Here is a 25,224-nt window from a genome sequence, read left to right on the forward strand (position 1 = left end):
CAATAGGCATGAGAACACTGACTACTGCTGTCTTCAGTTAGACCTTAGTGAAGTCGGATTCTTCTCAGCTGCATTTAAACCAGCTGTAATTTTCCTGAGATAGGTAAGGGGGATCAGATGATACACTAGTAAAGACTAAATAATTGCACATTGACTAAGGATGCATGGTAGACATGTTGTCTGTGATGCTGTAGAACTCAAAGAGGTCTACTCTTCGAAGCCAACTGGATTATTTAAAAAAAAAAAAATAATTCAGTTCTCTTCAAACTAAATGACAAATATTTTTTTCCCAAATTTACATGTTTTGGCTGGGGTCGAGTTAGTTTTCTTCAAAGCAGCCTGTACAGTGCTCTATTTCAGATTTGTGGCCAAAACAGTGTTGATAACACGGGGATGTTTTAGTTACCGCTGCGCAGCGCTTGCACAGCGCCAAGGCCTTCTCTGCTGCTCACCCCACCACAGCAATGGGGATGCTGGGGGCGCACAAGGAGTTGTGAGGGGGCACAACCAGGACAGCTGATCCCAACTGACCAAAGGGATATTCTGTACGATATGACACCATGCTCAGCATACAAAGCCGGGGGAAGAAGGAGGCAGGGGGACGTTTGGGATTATGGCATTTGTCTCCCCAAGTAACGGTTACGCATGCTGGAGCCCGGCTTCCCTGGAGGTGGCTGAACACCTGCCTGCCCACGGGGAGCAGTGAATGAATTCCTTGTTTTGCTTTGCTTGCGTGCGCGGCTTTTGCTTCGCCTATTAAACTGTCTTTATCTCAGCCCAGGAGTTTACTAACCTTTACCCTTCTGATTCTTTCCCACATCCCACTGGGTGGGAGTGAGCGAGCGGCTGCGTGGGGCTGAGCTGCCCACCGGGGTTAAACCATGACACAAAAGAAGTTCTCCAGCTAAAAGCATGGATATGAGCTTTTTTCTGAAAGTGAATATTTGTGCATTTGGAAGAAACAGCTTTTCCAGATCCTGATGCTGACAAAAGCTTATTGCTAACAGTTGAAAAGGTTTCTCCCTCCACCCAACTTTTTTTGAGAATCATACCTCTTACAAGTTTCAAAGCCAAAAATGGTTCATTAACTCAGATTCTGATTTTTTCTATTAGTTTGGTGATGACACACTTGCCACAGCTTTACAGTCTAGAACATAATGCCATTCGCTGTATTTACTGACTTTAGAAATGGAATCTGAAAGCTCCGTGCCAAAACCCGGAGGGATTCTTATGGCTTAAGATGCATCTATGCTGATTTCTGCAACTCTTCTGTGTCTTGAAAGACTAGGTTCTTTGTTTTTCCAGAACAGATAAGGGTAACAGCCCCACTGGTTATCTAGAGAACAGAAAATTCTGTGTATCCAAAAACCACACAGTGGAGCTAAGCAGGTGATAGTGCATGGTCTTCTGTGGTACATCTGAATGATGCATTTTTCACTGGACTAGAAGTAGGCTTACTTTTGTGTGCTGAAATAATTGCTAACACAGGAGGGAAACTGAGGAGGGATGTTAATGACGTAATGATTCTCAATTGAAGTTTGTTTCTGTGGTGGATTATAAAGGCAAAAGGCAATTTGTGACTGAGTCTACATTCAGTCTGGTTGCTGCCTTTTCCTGTACCGTTGTCATTGCCTCTCCAGTCGAGTTTTAAGAATTTTCTGTTCACGCGCATTTATTTGAGCGACTCTCATCCAGAAAGATGCAGGAGATCAGATCTCACCTCCAGACTGGATACATGTCTCTGCAGCAGCGCTGTGCTAAAGGTCATGGTGAGGCTGGCTGTGCAGTGATGGGACACCTATAGCCCTACGAGAAGAGGAAGAAATCCAGACCGGTTGGTCCAGTTTTGGGGTTACATCCTGGACTCTGTGCGTGTGCGTGTGTGTGCGTGCGAGAGCGTGCGCGTGTGTGCGTGTGCGAGCGCACAGCCCCAGCAGCTGCATAGCGGTGCGTTTCAAGAGCGCTGGATCCGCCCAGGTCCCAGAAACAAACTTTCCGCCAGCTCCAGGTCCCGGGCCCAGGCGTGGGCTCCGCTCCCCGCGCCGCGGCCGCAGCTCCCGCGGACCCCCCCCGCGCCGGCTCCGGCGCCCCCCCCCCCCCCCCCCGCCCCCCGGCGCGGGCCCGCCCGCAGCCCCCCCCGCGGAGGGGCCGCCCACCCCACAAGAGGAGCCGCTCCGCCGCGCCCTCCCCCTGCACAGCGCCCGGCGCGGGGAGGCGGGCGGAGAGGCCGAGCGCGGCGCCCCGGCACCCCGCGCCCTCGTCCCCATGCCGCGGCGGGCGGCGGGAGGCTGCGCCATCAAGCAGCCCGTCAGGCGGCGGGGAGCCGCCGGCAGCGCCCGCCCGCCCGCTCGCCCACGGAGATCCCGCAGCGCCCGGAGAGACGCGCTCGGCTCCCGCCGGGGCTGAGGGATCACGGCGCCGCGGCTTCCCGCGGGGACGTGGGGCACCCGGAGGAGGCGAGCGCGCAGGGAAAGTGACAGTAATTAACAAACCACCACCCCGGACGGTGTCTGCCCGGCTGCCGCGCACCGCTTATGCTTATTTGGGGGGACCCGACCCGGGCGGCGGATCCCGCAGGATGACGGGCGATGGGGAGTCCTAAGGCGGCGTCGAGGCGGCCCGCCGCGGGCTGCGATGAGCCTCGGCCAGCCGGTGCCGGCGGGGAGGCGGGGAGCCAGGTAGCCGCCGCCCGCCCGCCGCGTCGCCCCGCGCCGCCGCCCGCCCGCAGCCCGCCGGGAGCATGGGAGCGGCGGGCGGCGCTCGCTGAGACCGCGCCCGGCGACAGGTAAGGAGCCAGCGCACGGCCGGCCGCGTCTGCCGGTGCCCCGTCGGGTGGTGGGAGGGGAGCGGCGCGGCTGCCTGGCTGGCGGCGGGCGGGTGCCCTGCGGACCGTGCCGCCGTGCGTCGGCGCTCGCCCGCAGCCCGTCCGCTGCCATTGCTCAGCCCCGCGGGGACACTCTTCCCTAATGGGAAGCATCTGCCCTCCGGTACGGCAAAAAGAAGTGTGTGTGGGGGTGTCGAACCGCACCTCCCCCGCAGCCCCCTCCGCCAGGGCCGCGGCTGGCGTACGGCCCGGCCCGGCCCGGCCCGGCGGGAGGAGCAGCGGCGCGCGGGACCCGCCGCCGCCCCCGTCGCGGTCCCCGCGCGGAGCCGTGCAGGCAGCGCCGCCGGCCCAGGCCCCGCCCCAGGCCCCGCCCCGCGCCCCCTCCCGGCAGGCGGCCCCCGGCCCGGCGGCGGCGCCGCAGCCCATCGGCTGGCGCGGTGCGGGGCACTCGAGGGCGCCCCCGGGCGGCGGGGCGGGGGCAGCCGGGACGGGCCCGCCAGGTTTCTCCTCCCAGCCGCCCCGAGGAGCCGCTGCGGCCGCGGCGCTGCAGGCCCCGCCTCGGCCGCCGCTGGCTCTTGCCCCGGCAAGTCGCTGCCATTTTTTCTAAAGCTCAGCGAGCACCTCCCATATGGAAACCTGGTGCGCCCTCCCAAAACTTGTTGAAATGAGTAGGATGTTTTTAAAGGGAGTTTTCATTAAAGTGACCATTAAGGAAAACAGCACCTTAATGTTTTTCAAGAAATTAAAAGCTATTTGTCTTGTAAAGAATGGTAAACGTCTCATTAACTTGACCGCAGATATTTGAGAAACCTCTTCATCCCGATGAGCCTCTCCTTTGAACTGTAATGGTTTGCACATGATGGTCTTAGGAAAAAAATGTGTGTCTCGTTGCTAGCAGATCTGAGAAAATCTGACTTTTATACTAAAAGCAATAAACTAATGGAACTAATAATAGCTAGTGGAACCGAATGTCTTTCCATCGTTGTCACAGTTGTACAAGAGCAGGAATACTACAGTTCTGTTACTAATAGTAGCCTGCATTCTTGTATGGCTTTAATCTAAGAGCTTTCAGATTCTCCTGATGGTAGGGATAAGAATAGGGATGTTTCAAACTCATTTCTCCCAAGTTAGGCTGCTTAATCTGTAATTAGACATCTACATAAATTATGTTATTTTTAGAAATGCTTAGTGCTCAAGGTCAGTAACAGCTGTGTTTTCTTGTCTGTTCTAGCACAGTGTGCATCTTTAAATGATTCTCCATGAGTCTAGCCATCCAATTTAGACACACAGTTCTGAAAATCTGAACTTGAGTGTTGATAGCCAAGGAAAGATTATAAATATAAACTTTCTTGTTTACATTTCCTCTGATGTCTGTGCTTTTATGCTTTTAAATAAGTTGTCAAGTTTTATCAGTTCTGTTCATTCATAGTTTCCATTTGGTTAAGATTGCAATGTAAGAGCACATCCAGCATCTTATAGTAATAGGTGGCGAAGGATGACAGAATCCAAGTCCTCCTTTCACTTTCTCTCTCAATTATACTGTTTCCCATATACCTTATGAATGGGATTAATTCAGCCACGTTTTACCCTCCTGAAAGTCTGCAGACTGCCTAAGAACCAGGCAGCTAGGCTAGGTGAGTTAGCTAATTAGGGACCTAATGAGGTGGAATTGCACTATTTCTAGGTATCTGATCAGGTAGATACCTGCTGTTATTCATCGTCAAGTGAATATGGATAGCCTTTTTTCATCCATTGACTGTAGAGGGAGCCGTGGCAATTTGCTTGAACTAGATGCTTCCCTTGAAGTTTTCTAATTTTTAGGTGAGACAAGTACTACCCTTGGTGTATGGAACAAAACTACAAAATCTATTGCCTTAGGGAGACAGCATTACTTTAGTAGAATAGATATTTAGTAGAATAGTAGAAGCAAATTATGGGGGGGAAGTTAACTTTCAAGTAGCAGATGACATGGAAGAAAGAAAACCACTTTCCGGCTGAGCTTTGCCATGAGTCTACAGGCTCTCTGGGGTGCTGCAGAACATCGCTAGGTATATAAAAGTTTTTACAAGGATGAAAGAAATCATCGTTTCTTCTCTATTTCTTCTCTCCCACGCCCCGTGTCCCCGGGGCGACGCAGGAGGAGCGAGGCGAGGGGAGGCGACAAGATGGGGCAGCGGGCGGTGGCGCGGGCGCTCTCCGTGGTGCTGATCGTGGGGCTGGCGCTGCCGCCCGGCGCCCTGGGCTGCCCCCACCCCTGCGCCTGCTACCTCCCCACCGAGGTCCACTGCACCTTCCGCTCCTTGGCAGCCGTGCCGGCGAGGATTTCTAGACATGTGGAAAGAATCAATTTCGGGTTCGTATAGCAGTCTGTAGCAAAGAGTTTTATGTCCTTGGTGCGTGAGCCTGGAACGCTTCGCACGCGTGCGGTGTGCCGGGATCTCTGTGTACTTTTCCAGCATTATTGCAGAGGCGGGTGGTTACTTGCAAGCACTGTGCTTCCAAAAGCTACAATTACTGACATGGAGAAAGTTTTAGCGTAGCCCTCATCTTTCAAAGAAAAGTTACTGTTATTTTCAAGTAAATATTTATATCGTGGTGTCAGTTCTTCATGGCAAATAGGACAAGTAGTCTTTCATAGTGTATCAAGAAAAAAAATGTTTTAAACCTACTATGGGATTTCTACTAAATGCTGAATTTTATACCTGATGTAAAAAATTGTAGTAGCAGTAAACTTCTATAATGTAGCCAGGTAGCATTTTGGAGAACAATGAGATATGGCATATTTTAAAGCAATGCAGTAAAAACAAAGTTAATCCATTGTCTTTGGAGTGGTTTTGTTTTGTTTTGTTTTGTTTCCCAAGGAAATTAAGTGTAATATAAGCGTCTTTGGTGAGAGATTGCTCAGGCTCCAACTCACTTTCCTCTGCCAGGGTATTGCCAACTCACATCAATCTGTCGGATTGTGAGACAGGAAGGCAGGGACAGCTGGTAGGCTGCATATCATAACAGTGCTGTGTAGGGTCACTATGTGACATGGCATGGTGCAGGAGTTGCAGTCCTCTTCCGCTTGACAGCAGAGCGGCCTCACTACCTGGTATGATCTTACCCCGACTGCCTCAAGGCCTGTAAGCTGCAACTGATCATGCAATGACTGACTGTAAGGACCTTCATTATTTTTTTGTGTGTTTTTCCACAGTTAAAATTTCTATCCAGCAGCACTTTGTCCACCTAAAGACTAATTTTAGTCTCAAAATGCCCTTGTACTCAGTAAATCTGTATTAAAGCAATCTGTACTTTCATGCCATTTCTGACTTAAAAATGCCTCCCTCTCACCTCAAAACCACACATATTCACAGTCAACTCTCCCCCTGTACATCAATATTCTATGGCAAAACGTTCTATATCTAAATTGCTTTTGAAAATGGAATGTAGGCTTCTAAGTTTTGGCTGTTTTTATAATAAAAGTACATTATTTGATACTGCTAACTTAAAAGCCCTTTCCCGTCTGTCTTTTTGTCACTACAGATGACATTTTCTGACTTGTGTCTCTTCCCAGGAAGAAACAGTCTTAACTATCTGTTGTTTCATTTCTTTCATTTTGGAAAAGGGCTTTTACCATATTTCTATTTTAAGGTGCTGTATATTTACAGGGTAAAGTTTATTTTCCTAACTGGAAATAACTTAGGAAAAAATTATTTGGAGAAGTTCATATTTTTTTAGAAAGGGTAATGTTTAAATAAATGGTTTTAATAAGACTGTGGTAAGCTTAGTAGATCTGTAGTAGGACTAAAAATATCAAAACAGTAGTCTAAATTTTTAGCAAATTTAGAATGTTCAGATAGATAACATGGTGAGGATCTAAAAGTATTTCCTCCATATTCAAAGTATTTTTATTTCTCACTGTCTCCTCCCCTCCTCTCTAGAAAGTGTTGAAAAAGAGGAAAAATGTTTAAAATTCTATGCTTAATTTAGAGACTTCATGCCCAGATTAGCTCATATGTTTAATTTTATGTGTACATATGGAAAACCCAAATGTAGAGCTACACCACCAAATTTATGACTTCCACATTAGCAAATAAAACCTGATTTATTTGTCCAAAGTGAAACTGAATTATTTTCAAAAAGTAGATTTTCTGTATTCCTTCTCTAAAAGGAGTTTCTGGGCTCAAATTGTATAATTGGAAGGTCAGTTCCTAGATCTTATGTAATTAGCTGATGCAAGTACTTGTTGCAACAGTAAGTGAAGCAGGATGTGAGTTGTTGCTTTTCTCTTGTGCTGTTTGGGAGATATCCATTTTTAATGTCCTCTCTCCAAATCTTTATTCATTTATTGTTAGATGCTGTTTTGGCAACACTGTAGCTTTTCCAGTTTGCCAGGCTCCATAGCATCATTGGTTGGCTTCAGGCCATTAATTTATTACCATTCCATAAACTGAGCTGCATGGAAAAACATACTGACAACTACTAGAACTTAAATGCCTATTTATTACTCCTACTCCTAAATTATGGCTGAAGTGCCACAAATGGACTGAAAAGAAATCTTAATGTAAACATGAACTAAGTATACTTGGCCTTGTAAAAATGTTTCAGTACCTTTTGGCCCTTTGACAATGTGTTAGGATCTCTCCAGTTTTTCCTGAAAGTTAAGTTATACCAATTCTACATTTGCAGTCCATGATAGTCAGTGCATAAAATGTAACTGCACATGTGATTTTTTTCCAGGTTTAACAGTATACAGTCTATATATGAAAACTCCTTTGCAGGACTTACAAAACTGGAATTGCTCATGATACATGGAAATGACATTCAGCATATACCTAATGGTGCTTTGAAAGATCTTGTGTCTCTACAGGTAATGCTAAAGTCTTTCTAAATTTTATAAGTTCTAAATTCTATGAATAACAGAAGACAAAAATAAGCATTTTTTGTAGTGTCTTTCTTAGGATTAAGGTACCATTTTCCTCCCAAATACACTGAAGATCTATTAACTATGCCTATGTCATGCTTGGTAATGCTAACTAATACTCAGTTGTATTCTTCCTCTTTGACGAACATATCATTTTTCAGTGGTGCAAAGGACATTTGAATGTGGGAGGAAAACTTTTGCTTGCTTGCTGTTCTGTTTGGATGTAGATCAAAACCCAAAATTAATCACAGGGGGGGTTTGTTGTGGTTTTTTTTTTTTTCTTTTTTAGGTTTTCAAAATTAGTTACAACAAATTGAAAGTCATAACTGGCCAAACTCTCAAAGGACTTTCGAGCTTAATGAGACTGCACATGGACCACAACAGAATTGAGTTTATTCATCCAAATGCTTTTAATGGATTAACTTCTCTGAGGCTGGTCCACTTAGAAGGAAATTTGCTCCAGCAGCTTCACCCCAACACCTTTTCAACATTTATGGTCCTTGATTATTTCAAACTGTCAACAATAAGACATCTCTACCTATCTGAAAATGCTCTTAGGACCTTGCCTGCAGGCATATTTCAAGGCATGCCACTGCTGGAAAATCTTTACCTTCATGGGAATCCGTGGGCCTGTGACTGTAGTTTAAAGTGGTTCCTTGGATGGAATAAAGTTTCTGGAGGTAAGAACAAAAATACCAATGCTTTTTCAATTCATAATGTTAGATTTTTTCATTCTCATATTCTGTGTATGGATGGTTTTGTTATTTCCTCAATATTATTACTCGTGTGATGTCTATATGCACTATTACGTCCTGTTGCCATTCTATAAATGCATGTATTTAAAAAACAGTGTAAAAAGGAAGCAGCTGTGTGTCACTAGCTAAAAATTTGTATTCAACAACAGCCATTACATTCAAGATGGAAAAAGCAATAGTGAAGTTTATCATTGGAAGAAAGAGATCTGTTATAACCTTTTAGTCTGTTCGTTTGTGCAGCGGTGCACCTTTGACTAAGGGCTGGCAATTGTCCTCAACTAACAAAGCTAGTAACTATGTGCTCTCATGGGAGGTGGGAACATTAGATATGAGCTTGTTCAGCTAATGAAGGAATGTTAATCACGTTTCCAGACTCTTGGGTGAGTCCTTTAACTTTGATGCTATTAATGTTAAGGCTGTTATGGAATCATAGAGTTGTAGAATCATAGCATCATAGAATGATTTGGGTTGGAAGAGGTCTTAAAGATCATCTAGTTCCAACTCCTTCCACTAGACCACATTGCTCAAAGCCCCATCCAACCTGGTCTTGAACACTTCCAGGGATGGGGCATCCACAGCTTCTCTGGGCAACCCATTCCAGTGCCTCACCACCCTCATAATGAAGAATATCTTCCTTATATCTAATCTAAATCTACCTTCTTTCAGTTTAAAGCCAGTACCCCTTGTCCTGTCACTACATGGCCTTGTAAAAAGTCCCTCTCCAGCTTTCCTGTGGGCCCCTTTAGGTACTGGAAGGCTGCTGTAAGGTCTCCTCAGAGCCTTGTCTTCTCCAGGCTGAAAAATCCCAACTCTGTTTTCATTAGAGAGATGCTCCAATACTCTGATCATCTTTGTGGCCCTCCTCTGGACTCTCTCTAAAGGTCCATGCCCTTTTTAGATTTGGAGCCCCAAAGCTGGGTGCAGCACTCCAGGTGGAGTCTCACAAGAGTGGAGGGTGAGAATCACCTCCCTGTACCTGCTGGCCACGCTTCTTTTGATGCAGCCCAGGATTCGGTTGGCTTTCTGGGCTGCAAGCGCACATTTTCAAGCCATGTTGTGCTTTTTGTCCAGCAAAACTCCCAAGTCATTCTCCTCAGGGCTGCTCTCAATCCATTCTCCACCCAGCCTGTATTTGTGCTTGGGATTGCCTTGACCCAAGTGCAGGACTGTCCTGTTTTCGGCTGGGACAGAGTTAGTTTTCTTCTTAGTAGCTGGTACAGTACTATATTTTTTCATTGGTATGAGAACCATGTTGATAGCACACTGATGGTTTTGGTTGTTGCTGGATGATGTTTGTACTAAGTCAAGGACTTTTCAGTTTCTTGGTTCCAGCCAGCGAGGGGGCTGGAGGGGCACGGGAAATTGGGAGGGGACACAGCCAGGGCAGCTGACCTGAACTAGCCAGAGAGGTATTCCATACCATATGACATCATGCTGAGTATGATACATAATCTGAGGGAAGAAGGAGGTGGCACATCCGCAATTATGGCAGTCATCTTCCCAAGTAACCATTACACATGATGGAGCCAGGCTTCCCTGGGGATGGCTGAACACCTGCCTGCCCATGGGAAGTGGTGAATGAACTCCTTTTTTTTCTTTGCTTGCATGTGCAGCTTTTGTTTTACCTGTTGAACTGTCTTTACCTCAACCCACGAGTTTTCTCACTTTTACTATTCTGATCCTCTCCCCCATCCCACATTGGGGGCAGTGAGTGAGAGGCTGCGTGGGGCTTGGTTAAACCATGACAAGGACCTTGCACTTGGCCATGAGGTTTATACGGGCCCACTTCTCAAGCCTGTCAAGGTCCCTCTAATATGCATCCTTCATGTCTATCTGTGTTTCTTCGTTGACCACAACTTCCTTTTGTGACAGAGCAAATCTCTTTTAAGTATTATCAGAGAACACCTACAGTCTTGCAATTTTTTTTCCCTAGACTAACTAGTCTATCTTTGCTCAGGCTTAGGTGTGATGTAAGTATCACACAGTTTAGGCTGGAACACTTCTGGTCATGTGCAGAAGCAAAATACTAGAAACAAAAAAAACCGCAGAACAGTTTTATAATCCCTTTATATCAGGAATACACTAAATGAGGGAGGTTTTTAATGTCAGTTTTAAATTTTGCCATCTGAGTTCACTGGTGTCCCATCTCAGGTAACTAAGTGCTTACTGTAGTAAGTCAGAGGGACTGGTGTTACATCAGAGTTGCCACTAAAATATTAGGAGGGGATTCTCATTTAATTGCAGCTGAAGATGTGGTTGAGTCACAAAGTTTATATAATGATCTGGAGCATTTATGGTGGATGATGATGGGTCTTGTCATCTTAGAATATGTAAGTCATTGTAGTTTTGTACTTGGCTATAGGACAATACTTTTTAAGAGCGTGTGATACTTGAATGTGTAATGTAAGTGTTCCTGCCTGAACTGATACTTGAGACATCCAGCTTTCATCTTATATTTTGCTAACTTACATTTTAATATTCTTATATACTCTCTTGTTCCAAGTATGTATGTGCATTAGTTGTACTCAAGTTGCATTGTAAGTTATAACAATGAAATATTAGATGAACTTTCTTTCCTTGCATAGCGTTGGTTTGTTAAACATTTTTATTCAATTAGATTCCCTTTTTGCACTAAAACAGTAGTGATTATTGGAAAGAGAAAAGAATTTATTCATGCCATTTTCATGTATGACAGATTTTGTATCTTTATATAACTATAACGTTAACTTCTTTGGGGATTCTGTCCAGATAGAGTTACTAAATTTCTTCAGACCAGTGTGGCCACTGCCAGGTTGATTGTGGGCCAGTTCTGCCATGAAGCATGCTTTCCTTATCTTTGAAACATCATATTTAAATCTGCAAGTGATAGACTGGTTCAGTTAAATATTCTGTTTGTAGTAACTTCTCAAGAAAATTGATTTGTCAGAGCAGCAAAGCATCTTTTTCAATTAAAAAATGGTATGAAATTTTGCACTCTCTTCCCTTTCTCCTAGCATTTTGTCTTATAGCCCACCCATATATTGTCCTTTCATTCCAAGATCCCTCATTCCTCAGTAGCGATTAGCATGACACTTATTCCTAGAATAACTGGAATACATTTTATTTACAACATGTTTCCAAATTAAATATGTAAGGCAACATAACCATTCTAGTGAGCAGAACAATGTAATAAATATATGACTGTTATTTTGCAGACAAGAGTTTTTCTGGCATTGAAGGAGAGAGGAGTCAAGGCTGTCATTTCCTGTTTTAGCACTCCTTGTCAGTTTTAGTGTTTATTTTATCAATACAGAGTTTACAGTTATTTCAGAGGTCAAGAAGAAGTGGCACTTTCATATTATTTTTTTCCTGCTGATGAATAGCTTGTAAGTGCAGGAACTAGTCAACAGATTTTGGTAGCTAAAGTAGAATGTTTTGTGTATTGCCAGTACTGTTGTTAATGAATAGAGAAAAATAAAAGCTTCCTGAATTATTTAATGAGGAAGTCCAGCATTTCTCAGGTAAATGCTGCATGTTTGAAAGCTGAGAGGATCCAGTCCTTTTCACGTTAGGTCCACAAGTTAGACAGGTAGGCTGTCACTGCACAGATGCAAACTTTTTGACACAACATAGGTTTTTACCAACTTACTTTAAAAATGTTGCTCTGAACACTTCAGTTCCTAGGCATTTTATTCAGAGGCAGTGAATCTAATTTTCAGAAGGGTGGAGTATTCAATCCTCTCATTAAAATCAGAAGATAATGTGGTCAGTTTTGGAATCAGGCACCCATTTAATGGTAAAACAGGGAGGTGCCGTTTTAAAAGCCTTTCCTTATGTGTGTTCTGCCATAAAATGTTCCTCATGTGGTCCATTTCACACTTTTGAGAGTTCTGTAATTCTAGAGTAGAGATCTTCAGCTTATGTATCCTTTGTTTTCCCTTTTTTATTTATTTTTGTTTCTTTTTTTTTTCCTTGCAGGTGTTTTAAAGTGCAAAAAGGACAAAGCCTATGAGGGAGGACAGCTCTGTCCTAAGTGCCACAGCCCGAAACAGCTGCAGAAAGAAGATATTCAAAACTTGAAAGATATTTCCTGTAGAAAACCTGTCATTCAGTCCTCACTGAGGCAGAATAGCAGTACTCAAGATGAAGAAAGTGGTGACAGTTATGAACTCCCTCTGGAAGAGCTTCAGTCCTCTCCATGGAACATTGTTCTAAATATGACTGATGAGCACGGCAATGTAGTCCACCTGAACTGTGAAATCAAAAAACCAACAGGCTCTACCAAAATTCAGTGGAATCAAATCCAGACTCAGGAGATTGATATAAATGCTACAATTTCACTGGATTTTGAATGTCCAATGAATCGAGAAAACTATGAAAAACTATGGAAGCTTATCGCTTATTACAGTGAGGTACCTGTCAAATTAGAGAGGGAAGTTATGCTTAGCAAAGAGCCTAAAATAAGCTATCAGTACAGGCAAGGCTCAGATTATGATGCTTTTTACTACACGGGTGTAAAAGCTCAAATACTGGCTGAGCCTTCCTGGGTGATGCAACCTCTTATAAATATCCAATTAAACAGACGCCAGAGTACAGGGAAAAAAGTGGTGCTATCTTTTTTTACTGTGTTTTCTCAGACGATTCTTACCAAAGACACTGGGCAGCAGAGAAGCTGGGTAATGATAGAGCAAAACCAGAGCACAAGGACAGCACAGAGTGTGGTGGAAGGTTCAGAATGTCAACTGAGCTGCAGCGTGAAAGCCTCTGAAACCCCCTACATCCAGTGGCTCTTTCCAGATGGGACTAAATTGCAGGCACCATCTAATCAGAAAGACAGTAGATTTTCCATTCTCAGTAGTGGCCAGCTAATAATCAAAGCAGTGAGTTACACTGATGGTGGTTTGTACCACTGCATTGCCCAAGTGAGAGATGATATGGACGTAATGGCTTACAGACTTCTAGTGCAGCCTCCAGCTGTTCAGGTAGCTGATTCAGATACAGTGAGAGTTGAAAAAAATGTTGGTGATCCAATAGTTTTGCCATGCAATGCAGTTGCCATCCCAGAGCCACAGTTGAGCTGGATTCTTCCAAACAGCCAGGTACTTAATGATTTATCAAACTCTTCAAAAGGATATATGTTGGACAATGGTACTTTGCTTATTCCAAAAAGCCACGTTAGGGATAGTGGCCATTACAGATGTGTGGCTGTCAATCAGCAGGGATCAGATCAATTTGTCGTAAGGGTCACAGTAAATAAAATGGTGTCTGACAGGTCATTTAAAAGGATAAAACTAAAAAAACGCCCCGGCTCAAAAAGTTTGTCAAGAACAAGAGGGCGAGTCATAGATGATGGAGAGGGATCAGGGGCAGGAGCGGTAGAGGAGTTACCACAGAGAAAGAACCATCTGAAAGACTGGGAAATATCCTTTAAACAAAAAAGTGATCATGTGCCAGAGGCTCAGATTAAAAAGGGTAAGAAGAAAGGCAGAAGGAAAATGAAAATATGGAAAAGTACCGATAGAACCCAAGACAGCAATGTTGCAGAAGGCCGGAGGGTATTTGAATCTCGAAGGAGAATTAATGTGGCAAGCAAGCAGATTAATCCACAGCATTGGGCTGATATTTTGGCAAAGGTCCGTGGGAAGAATCTTCCTAGAACAACAGCTACAGCCATTTCTTTAACAACTGCACTGCCATCAGTCATGCAAAAAACTACTGCAGTCCCTCATCCTGTAGCCATCCCCCCATCTTCAGAAACAGCAGCTGATATAGTAGATTCCTCTGCTGATGCATCACCTGTGGGTGAAGATGAGCTGTTCTCAGTCACTGTTTCCCACAACACTAAAGCATCTTCAGCCCAGTCCATGTTAACAAGGTCAGAAACTGAACCCTTCTCTGACCACAGGGCTTTAGGAACACCTGCAAGTATATACTCTGCAGAAACTGCTGTATCAGGTCCATATGTGACTCCTGTCTCTGTAACTGTGCAACCCCAAGGCCAGCAGCATCTTGACGTCAGGACTGATAATTCAGTTGTAGCCAAAGAAAATACCCATGTTTTCACTGAAGAAACTCTATCCAGAGAAATTGTAACAAACTTCCCTAATATTCAGAGTAATTCAGTCACAGTGAGAAATGTAGAAAGAACTGTATCTTCTACATCAGAGGAAAATTCTGCTTTTGCTGAGCTACCACTTGATGCTACTGTCCTAGCTGAATCTCAGCCTGTGGATCTTCACAGCGTCTCAGAGACAAGTGTGAAGTTAAATGAAGTGGACCCAGTAAGTGCTGACACCATAATTTTAACACCTTCTCAGTTGGATGGGACAATCCCAGCAGATTCTGTAGGCACTACTGCCATTTCTTCATCTGTTTCACTTTCTACAGAAAGGAGCAATGACTTGATAAACCAGTACAAAGAAGTATCCACAGGTCAGACAAAAATGCCAAACTTAAGTACAGGTTTTCCAGCTGTCATACCTGTCAGAGTTCAAAGCGAGGAAGAACCTGAGACCCACGGGAATACAGTGACTCAAGAAAGCATGTCCAGCAGTTATGTGGAGAGTCTTCAGGGAGGAGAACATAGGAACCTGGCTACTCCAAAACCAGATTCCACATTCATTTTGCATAGTACTAATGCTCCTCATAAAACAACAGAAGGGATAAAACCTGCTTCTTCCGTCAGTAGATTGACCACTCTGGCCACAACAACTTCCTATAGAAAGACTATGCCCTCACCTATTACTCAGCATGGTAGAAAAAGGCCTTATGGGAGAAGGAGATTGAGGCCAAACAGAATTCGACAAAGGCCAAGGCCCTTCCCCGCTGTTGTTTTAACCATGGAGCCTATTGTTCCAAGGACACCTGAAGTTGAAGCTGTGACCAAAACTTCTTCTACCACTCCTGAAAGCCCTGATCTTAAAAATAATGTCAAAATGCAGACTAAGGAAGAGGAGCATACAGAATTCACTGCTTCACTAGTTACTGATCCAGTTGTCTTAGAGAAAATTACCAAAATCAGAGAAGTGGTCACAACTTCCTTCTTTAGGCCTACTGCTTCTCCACCTGAGGCAAAACATGTGACACTCTCTACTGCTTCTGAAACCTTTCCACTTCCAGTTACTGCACCTATCACAATTTTATCATCATATGTTGTACGTGTCACAGTTCCCACAAAAGAATCAAACACACACCTTGAACTAGAGCAAAGCAAAGTGCCAACATACCACTCATTAGGCCATATATCTGAGGAGAAGGGCAAGAAAGCAGTTTCTACAACTATGGATAGTAAAGCAGAACAATCAAGCACAACAACTTCTCCTGAGCCTATGAACAGCTTGAGACCATCTACAAAACCAGAATCTCAAGAAAAGCCTATCCAATTTGACTCAGAAGTCATAGCTAATGAAACAACCTTTAGAACATTCCAACTGATATATCCCACTGTGACTGATCTAAGTATTCCTGTGGGCACTGTGGAAGTTTTTAAGAACCGCTCAGTTTCAAATGAGCCATGGAAGCTCACAGTATCTTTAGAAACACCAGCAATAACTGAGCCACCTCAGCAACGTGAGATAAATACTTTGTCCTCCTCCTTCAGCACAACAGAAACTCAGACTTTTTCTCTTAGAGAAACAAAGAAATCTGTTGCTTCTCAGACTGGGACAAAGACATCTTCCTTGGATAAAAAGGAAGTTGTGTCACATGTATTTCATCATGATCCCACTTTGCAGACAACTGTAAAGCCTCCAACTACATCCACTACCTTTATTCCATTTATAAAACTTCCCACTCTTCCCCCTTCCATTTCAGGTGCTTCACATCCTTCTCTTCATTATACCACTGAGGAAAGCAATGCCTTCAATCAAGACAGGTTCCCAGAAGCAAAACAAGTTGAAGCAGATGGTGACAAAATGGTGGTGAGCTCAAGACACAGTGTACACCCTACTCCTTCCTCCAGCCAAAACAGGATTAGCATAGAGTCAAAAGAGGAGCAATTCAAAGAATTGTATAATAGCAAGTCAAACAACAGTTTACTGCTAAATCCAAACCTTCCCCATCCACCTGCTGGAATGATACCAATCCTAAACCAAAGACTGCCTGTTGTGCCTCCAAAACATGTTCCAGTAAGAGGCACAGTGAAGCCTCCATATGTTGTAACACAAGGTTCATTTCGCTATTTTATAACACACCAGCCTCTTCACTACACAAACAAACCAGAGATAACAGCATATGCAGCACACACCATCCAGGACAAAAAATCTTCTGCCCCTCAAACAACTACCCCAACACAAACCTCTCCATTTCACAGAACAAATTCGTTCACTGCAAATAAGTTCAGTAATCAGGGTCAGAACAGATACAATATTAATTCAAGATATTTTGGAAATAATTATGTTCCAGATAACAGAGGCGCAGCAGGGAGACTACCAAGTCAAGGGATGCCCTATTATCCCAGTTCCAGAATGCCATTCCTTTTCAACAGAACAAGGATATTCCCTCACATAAGTATGCATCCTAAACCAGTGGTCCCTAGTCAACTTGTCCCAAAAGACACAAATGAGAAGAAGGTTGCCCAGGTCTCCCCTACTAGGATTACAGTGCAGAAAGCTACAGCTATTCCAGCGCCTCCAATGCCACATGCTACAACCACCATATCACCATCACCAGTGATTTTGAAGATTACCCCTCCAACCTCTCTCTCTCAGCACGCAAAACCACACATATCCACTACAGTTCATCCTTTTAAAAATGTCCACCATCGTCATCAAAAAATTCCAGCTGTGCCTTATGTGGGAGGCATTTTGCCACACAATTCAACTGTAATTCAACCTTCCACTAATTTCAAGGTACATGGAGAAAGACCCAAAATTATCATGAAAGGATCTCAGAGCATATCCATCCTTGCTGAAACAGATGCTTTTATCCCTTGTGATGCAGTAGGAGAACCCAAGCCTTTTATTACTTGGACAAAAGTCTCTACAGGTGAGCCAGAGAAAATGTGTTCCTTCTACATGATTTTTAAGGTTACAAATACTTGGACCGTTGCATAGAAATTCAACAAGATGCAGGAATAGTCCAAAACACTGAAGAATAATGTCTGTGTCTTAATCATTATAGAAAAAATGTCACTATTAGCAACTAATCATTCCAGGTAAAAATAACTTTGTAGTAGTTCCTGTTGTAAAAGAAAACCTGTGCAATGTAATGAGTTTATTTTTTTGAAGAGGGAATAGCAGCCAACTCTGATTATTCACAGCAGTTAGAATTTATGATGACAACACTTATAAGTATGGGGGGGTTTAACATTGCTGCCTTAAATATTAATGTGTGTCATCTCCATAAGCAAAAGGAAAAGAGAAAGTATGTAAAGATTTAAGAGGAAACCTAAAGCATAAAGCCCTTAAAAGTTCCCACACTGTACATGCTTGCAGGCTGGTATGGTTAGTTCTGCAATAGAAACAAGACCAATTTGAGCTATGGAGAGTGTCAGAAGATGCCATGTGATACATCTGAAGTTGTAGTTGGTGTTAAGTAAATCAAAATCTTACATAAGACTTTTTCAGTGCAATGCATGTCTTAAACCCTATGACTTCCCATTTCTTTCTTTCCTCTCACCTTCTCAGGAGCTCTAATGACAGCCAACACCAGGTTACAAAGGTTTGAAGTCTGGAAAAATGGTACCCTCCTTATCCGCAATGTTCAGCTTCAGGATCACGGACAGTATTTGTGCACAGCTCAGAACCTGCATGGCATAGATAAAATGACCATTGTGCTCACAGTTGTAGCCCACCAGCCCAAGATTTTACTTTCCCGCTATCGAGATGTCACAGTCTATTTTGGAGAGACCGTAGCAATGGAATGTCAGGCTAGTGGGACTCCAAGTCCACATATATCATGGATTTTCCCAGATAGGAAGATTTTGCAGACAGTCACTACTACAGAAGGCAGGATAATGCTTCATGAAAATCGAACCTTGTCTATCAAGCAAGCAACTTTTTCAGACCGAGGAGTTTACAAATGTGTAGCAAGCAATGCTGCAGGAGCTGATAGCATTGCAGTGAGGCTACACATTGCAGCCTTACCCCCCATCATTCAGCAGGATAAGCAAGAGAACATTTCTTTGCCCCTTGGCAGCAGTATTAACATCCACTGCACGGCCAAAGCAGCACCTTCTCCCAGCATCCGCTGGGTGGTCTTTGATGGCACACAAATCCGACCTTCTCAGTTTGTCAATGGTAATTTATTTGTTTTTCCCAATGGAACTCTTTATATTCGCAACGTCTCCCCCAAGGATAGTGGGACCTATGAGTGCATTGCTGCTAACATGGTGGGAGCTGCCAGGAGAACAATACAACTCCATGTGAAGAAGCATGCATCTAATGCTAAGATCACTGGGAGCTCTCCTCAAAGAACAGATGTAACATATGGCAGCATCCTGCATTTGGACTGCAGTGCTTCCGGTGACCCCTGGCCTCGGATATTATGGAGGTTGCCTTCCAAAAGGATGATTGATTCTCTACACAGGTAAATTACGATTTGAGGTGTCACAGGTAAATTACAGTTTAGGTGAACTTAGGCAAAAGACCATTCATATCTGTACAAGTTTCATTCTTGATTTCTGTGAGTTTTGAATGAGACCTCCAATCCTTAAGGAAGAATTTGAAATTATATCAAAAGATAGCCAAGTCAGAATTTAGCATAATTTTCTTGAAAACAATAGTACTCTTGAAAAGTTAATTTCAAGTGTTTAGGATAATCTGCCATTATCCGTCTTTTGCAGCCACTTGTAAATGTAGTAAAAAGTCCAATGGCAAATGTTAAGATATACAGCTTGTGTACTGCTTGTTCCAACGTGCTTAGTCTGCATAGAGTTGCATAGGTGCTTGCTTCACTTTTCCCCAAGAGAAATGGGATCACTGAATTTTGTTTATCTACCTGTTGTACAAATTGTTATACACAGTAAATATGGGGCAAAGAAAACATCTTATAATCATTTAAGTAAGCATGATCATCTTAACATTGTTGTAGAAATAAAAATTACCTTGCAATAAGGTCTGTGCAAACCCAGTTGCATATAAATGCCTAAACCAGTACCTTCTTCAATGTTCACATTATCAAGTAAAATATCACCTCCCCAAACCTGCAATAACTGTCCTAAGAACTTGCTGAAAACAGAATTTCTGCTTTAGAAATTATTCATTACTCACTCTTTGAGCACTATAGACAGATGAGAAATGTACTGAAATTGAAAGGCACAATTGCCAGCAACCTTCTTAATAGCTGAACATAGTCATCATTTTTCTCATATTGGCAAAAAATATATTTATATAGCCTGTAGATGGCACAAAACCCAGAACTGCTTTTATGTCCCATAGTGACAGCAACAAAACATTGCAGTTTTTTCATTTTCCCTCAGGATCTTTCTGTGGGCTGTTTTTCAAATACAGGAGATCTTTGTTGGGGAGAAAACTGGGGCTACTGAGGAAATTAATTTTGACAACAATACACTATAGTGGTGTGGAAAGGAATAATACCTTTTTAGCACGTTGAAAATCTTCTTTTCCATATTTCAAAGCTTAGCAATATTTTGCTTCTTTCTGATTGTTCTAAGGGTTTAAGATGTTATACCTGTGCCAGGGGAAGTTGTTCATCTTGATTTGTTTTTAGCTAAGGACCCAAGTGCCAGACTCTGTAGTTATGGTCCATATAGGTTTGTGTGCAGTATATCATTCAGAGAGTCCATATTTGAATGTTACAGAATACTGGACATGCAGTCAGAAGAGTCAAAAATACCGTCATTTGGTATTTAATAGTTGTTTAATGGTCAAAACCACCACTAAAGTCATTGAACAGAACAGAATTGCTTGGTTACAAGTGAGACAAATTATTTTTTTTCCATGTGATTTTTGGTGGTGGATATTTTGAACATTTCAGACCATCTAATTATCAAAAATAGTAATGCTCCTCTCCTTTTTTTTGGTATTATTAGCTTCTTTCCTCAGGTTTGTCTCAATCATTAATACCTAAAATGTGATTTTGCAGCTCATGTTCTGTTCTTTTTTCTTTCCTTACAGCAGCTTGGAGACTAGAATCAAAGTATTCAGCAACGGGACTCTGGTTGTCCATTCAGTTACAGATAAAGATGCAGGAGACTATTTGTGTGTGGCCCGCAATAAGATTGGGGATGACTATGTGGTCCTCAAAGTGAATGTGATGATGAAACCAGCAAAAATAGAACATAAGAATGAGAATAACCACAAGGTCAAGTATGGAGGGGACCTGAAAGTTGACTGTGTAGCCACAGGTCTGCCAAATCCTGAGATCTCCTGGGGTCTCCCAGATGGCAGCATGATCAATACCTTCATGCAGTCAGACGACAGTGGCAGCCGGACAAAGCGATATGTGGTCTTCAATAATGGAACCCTGTATTTCAATGATGTTGGACTGAGAGAAGAAGGGGACTACACCTGTTATGCTGAGAACCAGATTGGGAAGGATGAGATGAAGGTGCGGGTCAAAGTAGTGGCCGAGCCTGCAACTATCAAGAACAAAACATACGTCATTATTAATGTACCCTATGGTGATGTCGTCACAGTAGCATGTGAAGCCAAAGGAGAACCCACTCCCAAAGTGACCTGGCTCTCCCCAACCAACAGGCCCATTCCTGCCCTATCTGACAAATACCAGATATACAGGGATGGCACCCTCCTCATCCAAAAGGCCCAAAGGTCTGACAGTGGTAACTATACTTGCGTAGTGCGGAACAGCGCTGGAGAAGATCGGAAAACCATCTGGATCCACGTTAATGTTCAGCCTCCCAGAATCAATGGTCATCTCAGTGCAATAACATCTGTGAGGGAGACAGCCATCAGGGACAGCCGGAAACTTATTGACTGCAAAGCTGAAGGCATCCCTGCTCCCCGGGTCTTATGGGCTTTTCCAGAAGGAGTAATCCTGCCAGCTCCCTACTATGGGAACAGGATCACTGTGCATCGCAATGGTACATTGGACATCAGAGGGGTGAGGCAGACAGATGCAGTGCAGCTCATATGCATCGGACGGAACGAAGGAGGGGAAGCAAGACTGATTGTGCAGCTCCTCATCACAGACCATTTGGAGAAACCCTCCTTCAGAGACCCTGTCAATGAAAGGATCACTGCCATTGCTGGTCACAGCATCAACCTGAACTGCTCAGTCCAGGGAAACCCCAAGCCCAGCACAAGCTGGATCCTTCCCAATGGCACCGAAGTGCTGAGTGGCAACCGTCTGCAGAGGTTTTACCATAAGAGGGATGGGATCTTACACATCAGCAACCTCTCTGCTGGGGATGCTGGGACTTACCGCTGTACAGCCAGAAACCCAGGAGGTTATGTGGAACGAGTAGTCTTCCTGAAGGTGGGACTCAGGCCAGAAATCAGCAACCAGTACAACAACCTGGTGAGCATCATCAATGGAGAAACTCTGCAGCTCCATTGCATCACCCAGCCCAACCAGCGGGCACAGATCTCCTGGACTCTGCCCAGTGGAATGGTTCTGGATGCCCCCCAAGCTGTGGGTCGCTTTTCCCTGGTGGAGAATGGCTCACTGACAGTGCATGAGGCTTCTGTATTTGACAGGGGCACTTACCTGTGCAAGGTGTCCACAGAGTATGGCACTTCTGTTATGAATGTGCCTGTCATTGTGATAGCCTATCCTCCCCGGATCACCAGTGAGCCAGCACCTGTCATTTATGCCAGGCCTGGAAATTCAGTAAAACTGAATTGCATGGCCATTGGGATTCCTAAAGCAGAAATAACATGGGAGCTTCCAGACAAATCACATCTGACAACAGGAGCTCAATCCCGTCTATATGGAAACAAATTCCTCCACCCTCAGGGGTCATTAGTCATCCAGCAGTCTACTCAAAGGGATGCAGGCTTCTATAAATGCACTGCTAAAAATATACTAGGCAGTGATTCAAAAACAACCTACATACACATATTCTAACACTAAAACAAATGCCTTTGGCTGAATACTGGTGTTCAAGTCACTGCCAAGCGAGTGCAGCAAGGAGAGAACTGCTTGCAACAAAGCCAGGAAGGCTGAGGGCAGGAAAGAAAAAGAATTAATCCTATTCTCATGCAAAGTGCATTGCTTTTGTACTCCATATGGTAGTAAGTCCCTGCAATAAAAGGAGGCAGTAGACATACAGAAACTGAGAAGACTAACACATTGGAAAAGGTCTTTAAATTGTTAGGACTGTAGTGTGGTTTTTCATGCTATCCAACAGCATCTGGGTCCTAAAGTGCTCTGTCCTTGTCAATAGTCCAAAGCTATTCCTTGTTCTAACAAGCACCTTAAAAGTACCAAAGAAGTATTAACTGTTAATAAATGAGCTGCAGTGATAGAAGTGCTTTAGTAAAACATAATTTTCCTTATACCCTGCAGCGCTTTTACATAATCTAGTCTTATAGAATATGATTACTAACCTTTCTGTCCATTCTTCTATCAGCTCTTAAAAATCAGACTAACTTAGCAAATAAGAGTGATCTATTTTAATAAAAGTACACGCAGACATTAGTTACCTTAACATATGAACAAACCTTTTCCAGATACTAAGGATGTTACAGTCAAATCATTCATTATATATTTTATATATATTTTTAAATCAGACTATGAGACTAAAAAGAGTAACAATGAACTTGGTCTCATTTTATAAATTATTGGTCTTTACAAGACTCTGAAACGTTACAGTGTTTTATAATATTAAGGTCAATATACTGTACATTTTATAATAAAAAAATATTTTCCAAAAAATGTGTTCACTGTGATTTTCATTCTGGTTTTAGAAAATAAGGAACTCCAAACAGTTAGAGTATGAAGTTCAGTCAAAAAACAGAAGTCAGGGAGTGTTACATATGCTCTTTACCTCTTTAAACATGATTTCCTAATAAAAACTTAACACTTTCATTTTGTATATTTCAGGTTACATTACAATTTCAATACCTTTTCTGCAATCAAGGATGGTTTATTGGATAATGTACATAATTTTGATAAGATGTATTGATCATGCTATAGAAATAATTGCTACAAGATGCTGAATATGCCCATGTTTCAGCAAATAACTCCAATCAGAATTCTTCAAATGTTAACTCACCTATAAACCACATAAATTCTCTGAGATACTCCTGAATTCTTAAAGTTCTGATTGTTCATAAGACTTAAGTTCATGTTTTCAGACTATGATGAGAATAAAAGCTTTATTTTTATTTTCTCTATTGATCAAAACATAGCAGAAAGTAAAGAGTTATTCTAATATTTAGATTTTGTAAAAACTGTAAACTAAAGTTTTCCTCACTCCACAAATTTATCTAGTTTAGGAAAATTGTAAGGTGTTGTGAAGTACGTATTTATCATCGTGGTAAACAGAACTAAGCTAAAAAAGTAAAAAGTATTTGATTAGAACAAAGATGTTGAATTAAAGGATAAGGACAAGGACATTGCTGAAGATACAAGGGGCATAATTTATGTGATGGCATATTTTATAAAACTTATTTTTTACCAAGTCAGTGCAGGCTAAAAGTTTGTAGTTGCTACACAAACATTTAATAAAGCTGCAGTAATGTTACTGGCCTAATTGAATAGCACTTAATTATGTCTTAGTTTCTTTTTTATGGTTTAAACCCTTGGGCCCTAAATCAGCAAATCTGTGTTCAAGGTGAAACATGTGCCTAAATATCTGGCAGGGATGTGGCTGTTTGTGAGAGAGAAGAAAGGAACAAGTATTCAAGATTTTTAACTAGGGTGCTCATGTGGTCTTTTCTAATCTGGCTATTTTCCTTGGACATGTCACAGATTAGATGTGTCTGTAGTTCCTTTACTTCTAGTACTTTTTTTTATTTTATAGAAGCTCTTGGTATATGGTAATAAGATTTTTAATAATAACACATCTTTTAAAGGAGTCTGAAGTCAGCATTTTAGTATTGGAGTAGGAGTCAAGCACTTCTATTCATTTGTCAGTCCAGTCTTCAGTTAACACTTACGTGAATTTAGAGATATTCTTGGATGCTGAATGACTTCTATATATTTCCATTAAGCAGAATTATTTTTTTTATGTTAAGAGAAGAAAATATAATCCAAAATCAAACATTTGATCTGTTGGGATCAGAATAAGCATCTGATAATATTTATTCATCAGTCCAGAATTTCCACTGCTGCCAATGGAAGTTTTGGAGGCACAAGAAATAAAAGGTTTGGCTCAAGACCTTTTCTTAATTCAAGTAAAGACTTGCATGCTTGCAAAATCCCCTCAGATTTGGACTTAACATTTTTCTATGTCTTATAATTTCCATGATGTTTGCCTTTACCCCTTTTATGAAAACATACTCCCGGTGAGAGGCCTATAAAATATAATTTTCTTCCAAAATAAATTAAACTACAGCTTAACAAATACCAGTGGAACACTTCTTACATTCAGGCAATGTTTGGCCCTATGTCCTCTCTGTCATATTCTCTCTCTACTGAGATACCTGTTGTCCAGGATATCCGTCCTGAGTTCCTTTTGTAGAAATACAGAAGTTCATGGGGAAACTAAGTCTGTTCCAGGACTTCTGTTCTTAGGCACGAATCTACATGTCACTTCACGTGCTGAATCGTGTCAATTGAAGGCAGTCACAGGACACTGAATTTAAATCATAACTTCTTCCTTTATTCCTGTGTAATTCTCTGCAAGTTGTGTTAAATAAATAAATGACAATTTCACATTACTTCAAGGGCAC

At 42.7% G+C, this 25,224-nt stretch overlaps 1 protein-coding gene across 1 annotated transcript; it reads left to right on the forward strand.

Moving 5' to 3' along the window:
- Positions 1 to 2,219: 2,219 nt before the first annotated feature.
- On the forward strand, positions 2,220 to 23,252 carry MXRA5 (matrix remodeling associated 5). The gene is made up of 7 exons (XM_040582807.1): positions 2,220 to 2,785; positions 4,962 to 5,177; positions 7,547 to 7,676; positions 8,020 to 8,410; positions 12,443 to 17,449; positions 18,091 to 18,991; positions 20,542 to 23,252. The coding sequence occupies exons 1-7, from the start codon at positions 2,589 to 2,591 to the stop codon at positions 22,451 to 22,453; spliced, it is 8,754 nt and encodes a 2,917-aa protein (XP_040438741.1). The 5' UTR covers positions 2,220 to 2,588; the 3' UTR covers positions 22,454 to 23,252.
- The last annotated feature ends 1,972 nt before the right edge of the window (positions 23,253 to 25,224 follow it).

Source organism: Falco naumanni, chromosome 2, assembly GCF_017639655.2.
Source record: "Falco naumanni isolate bFalNau1 chromosome 2, bFalNau1.pat, whole genome shotgun sequence".
Lineage (NCBI taxonomy): Eukaryota > Metazoa > Chordata > Aves > Falconiformes > Falconidae > Falco > Falco naumanni.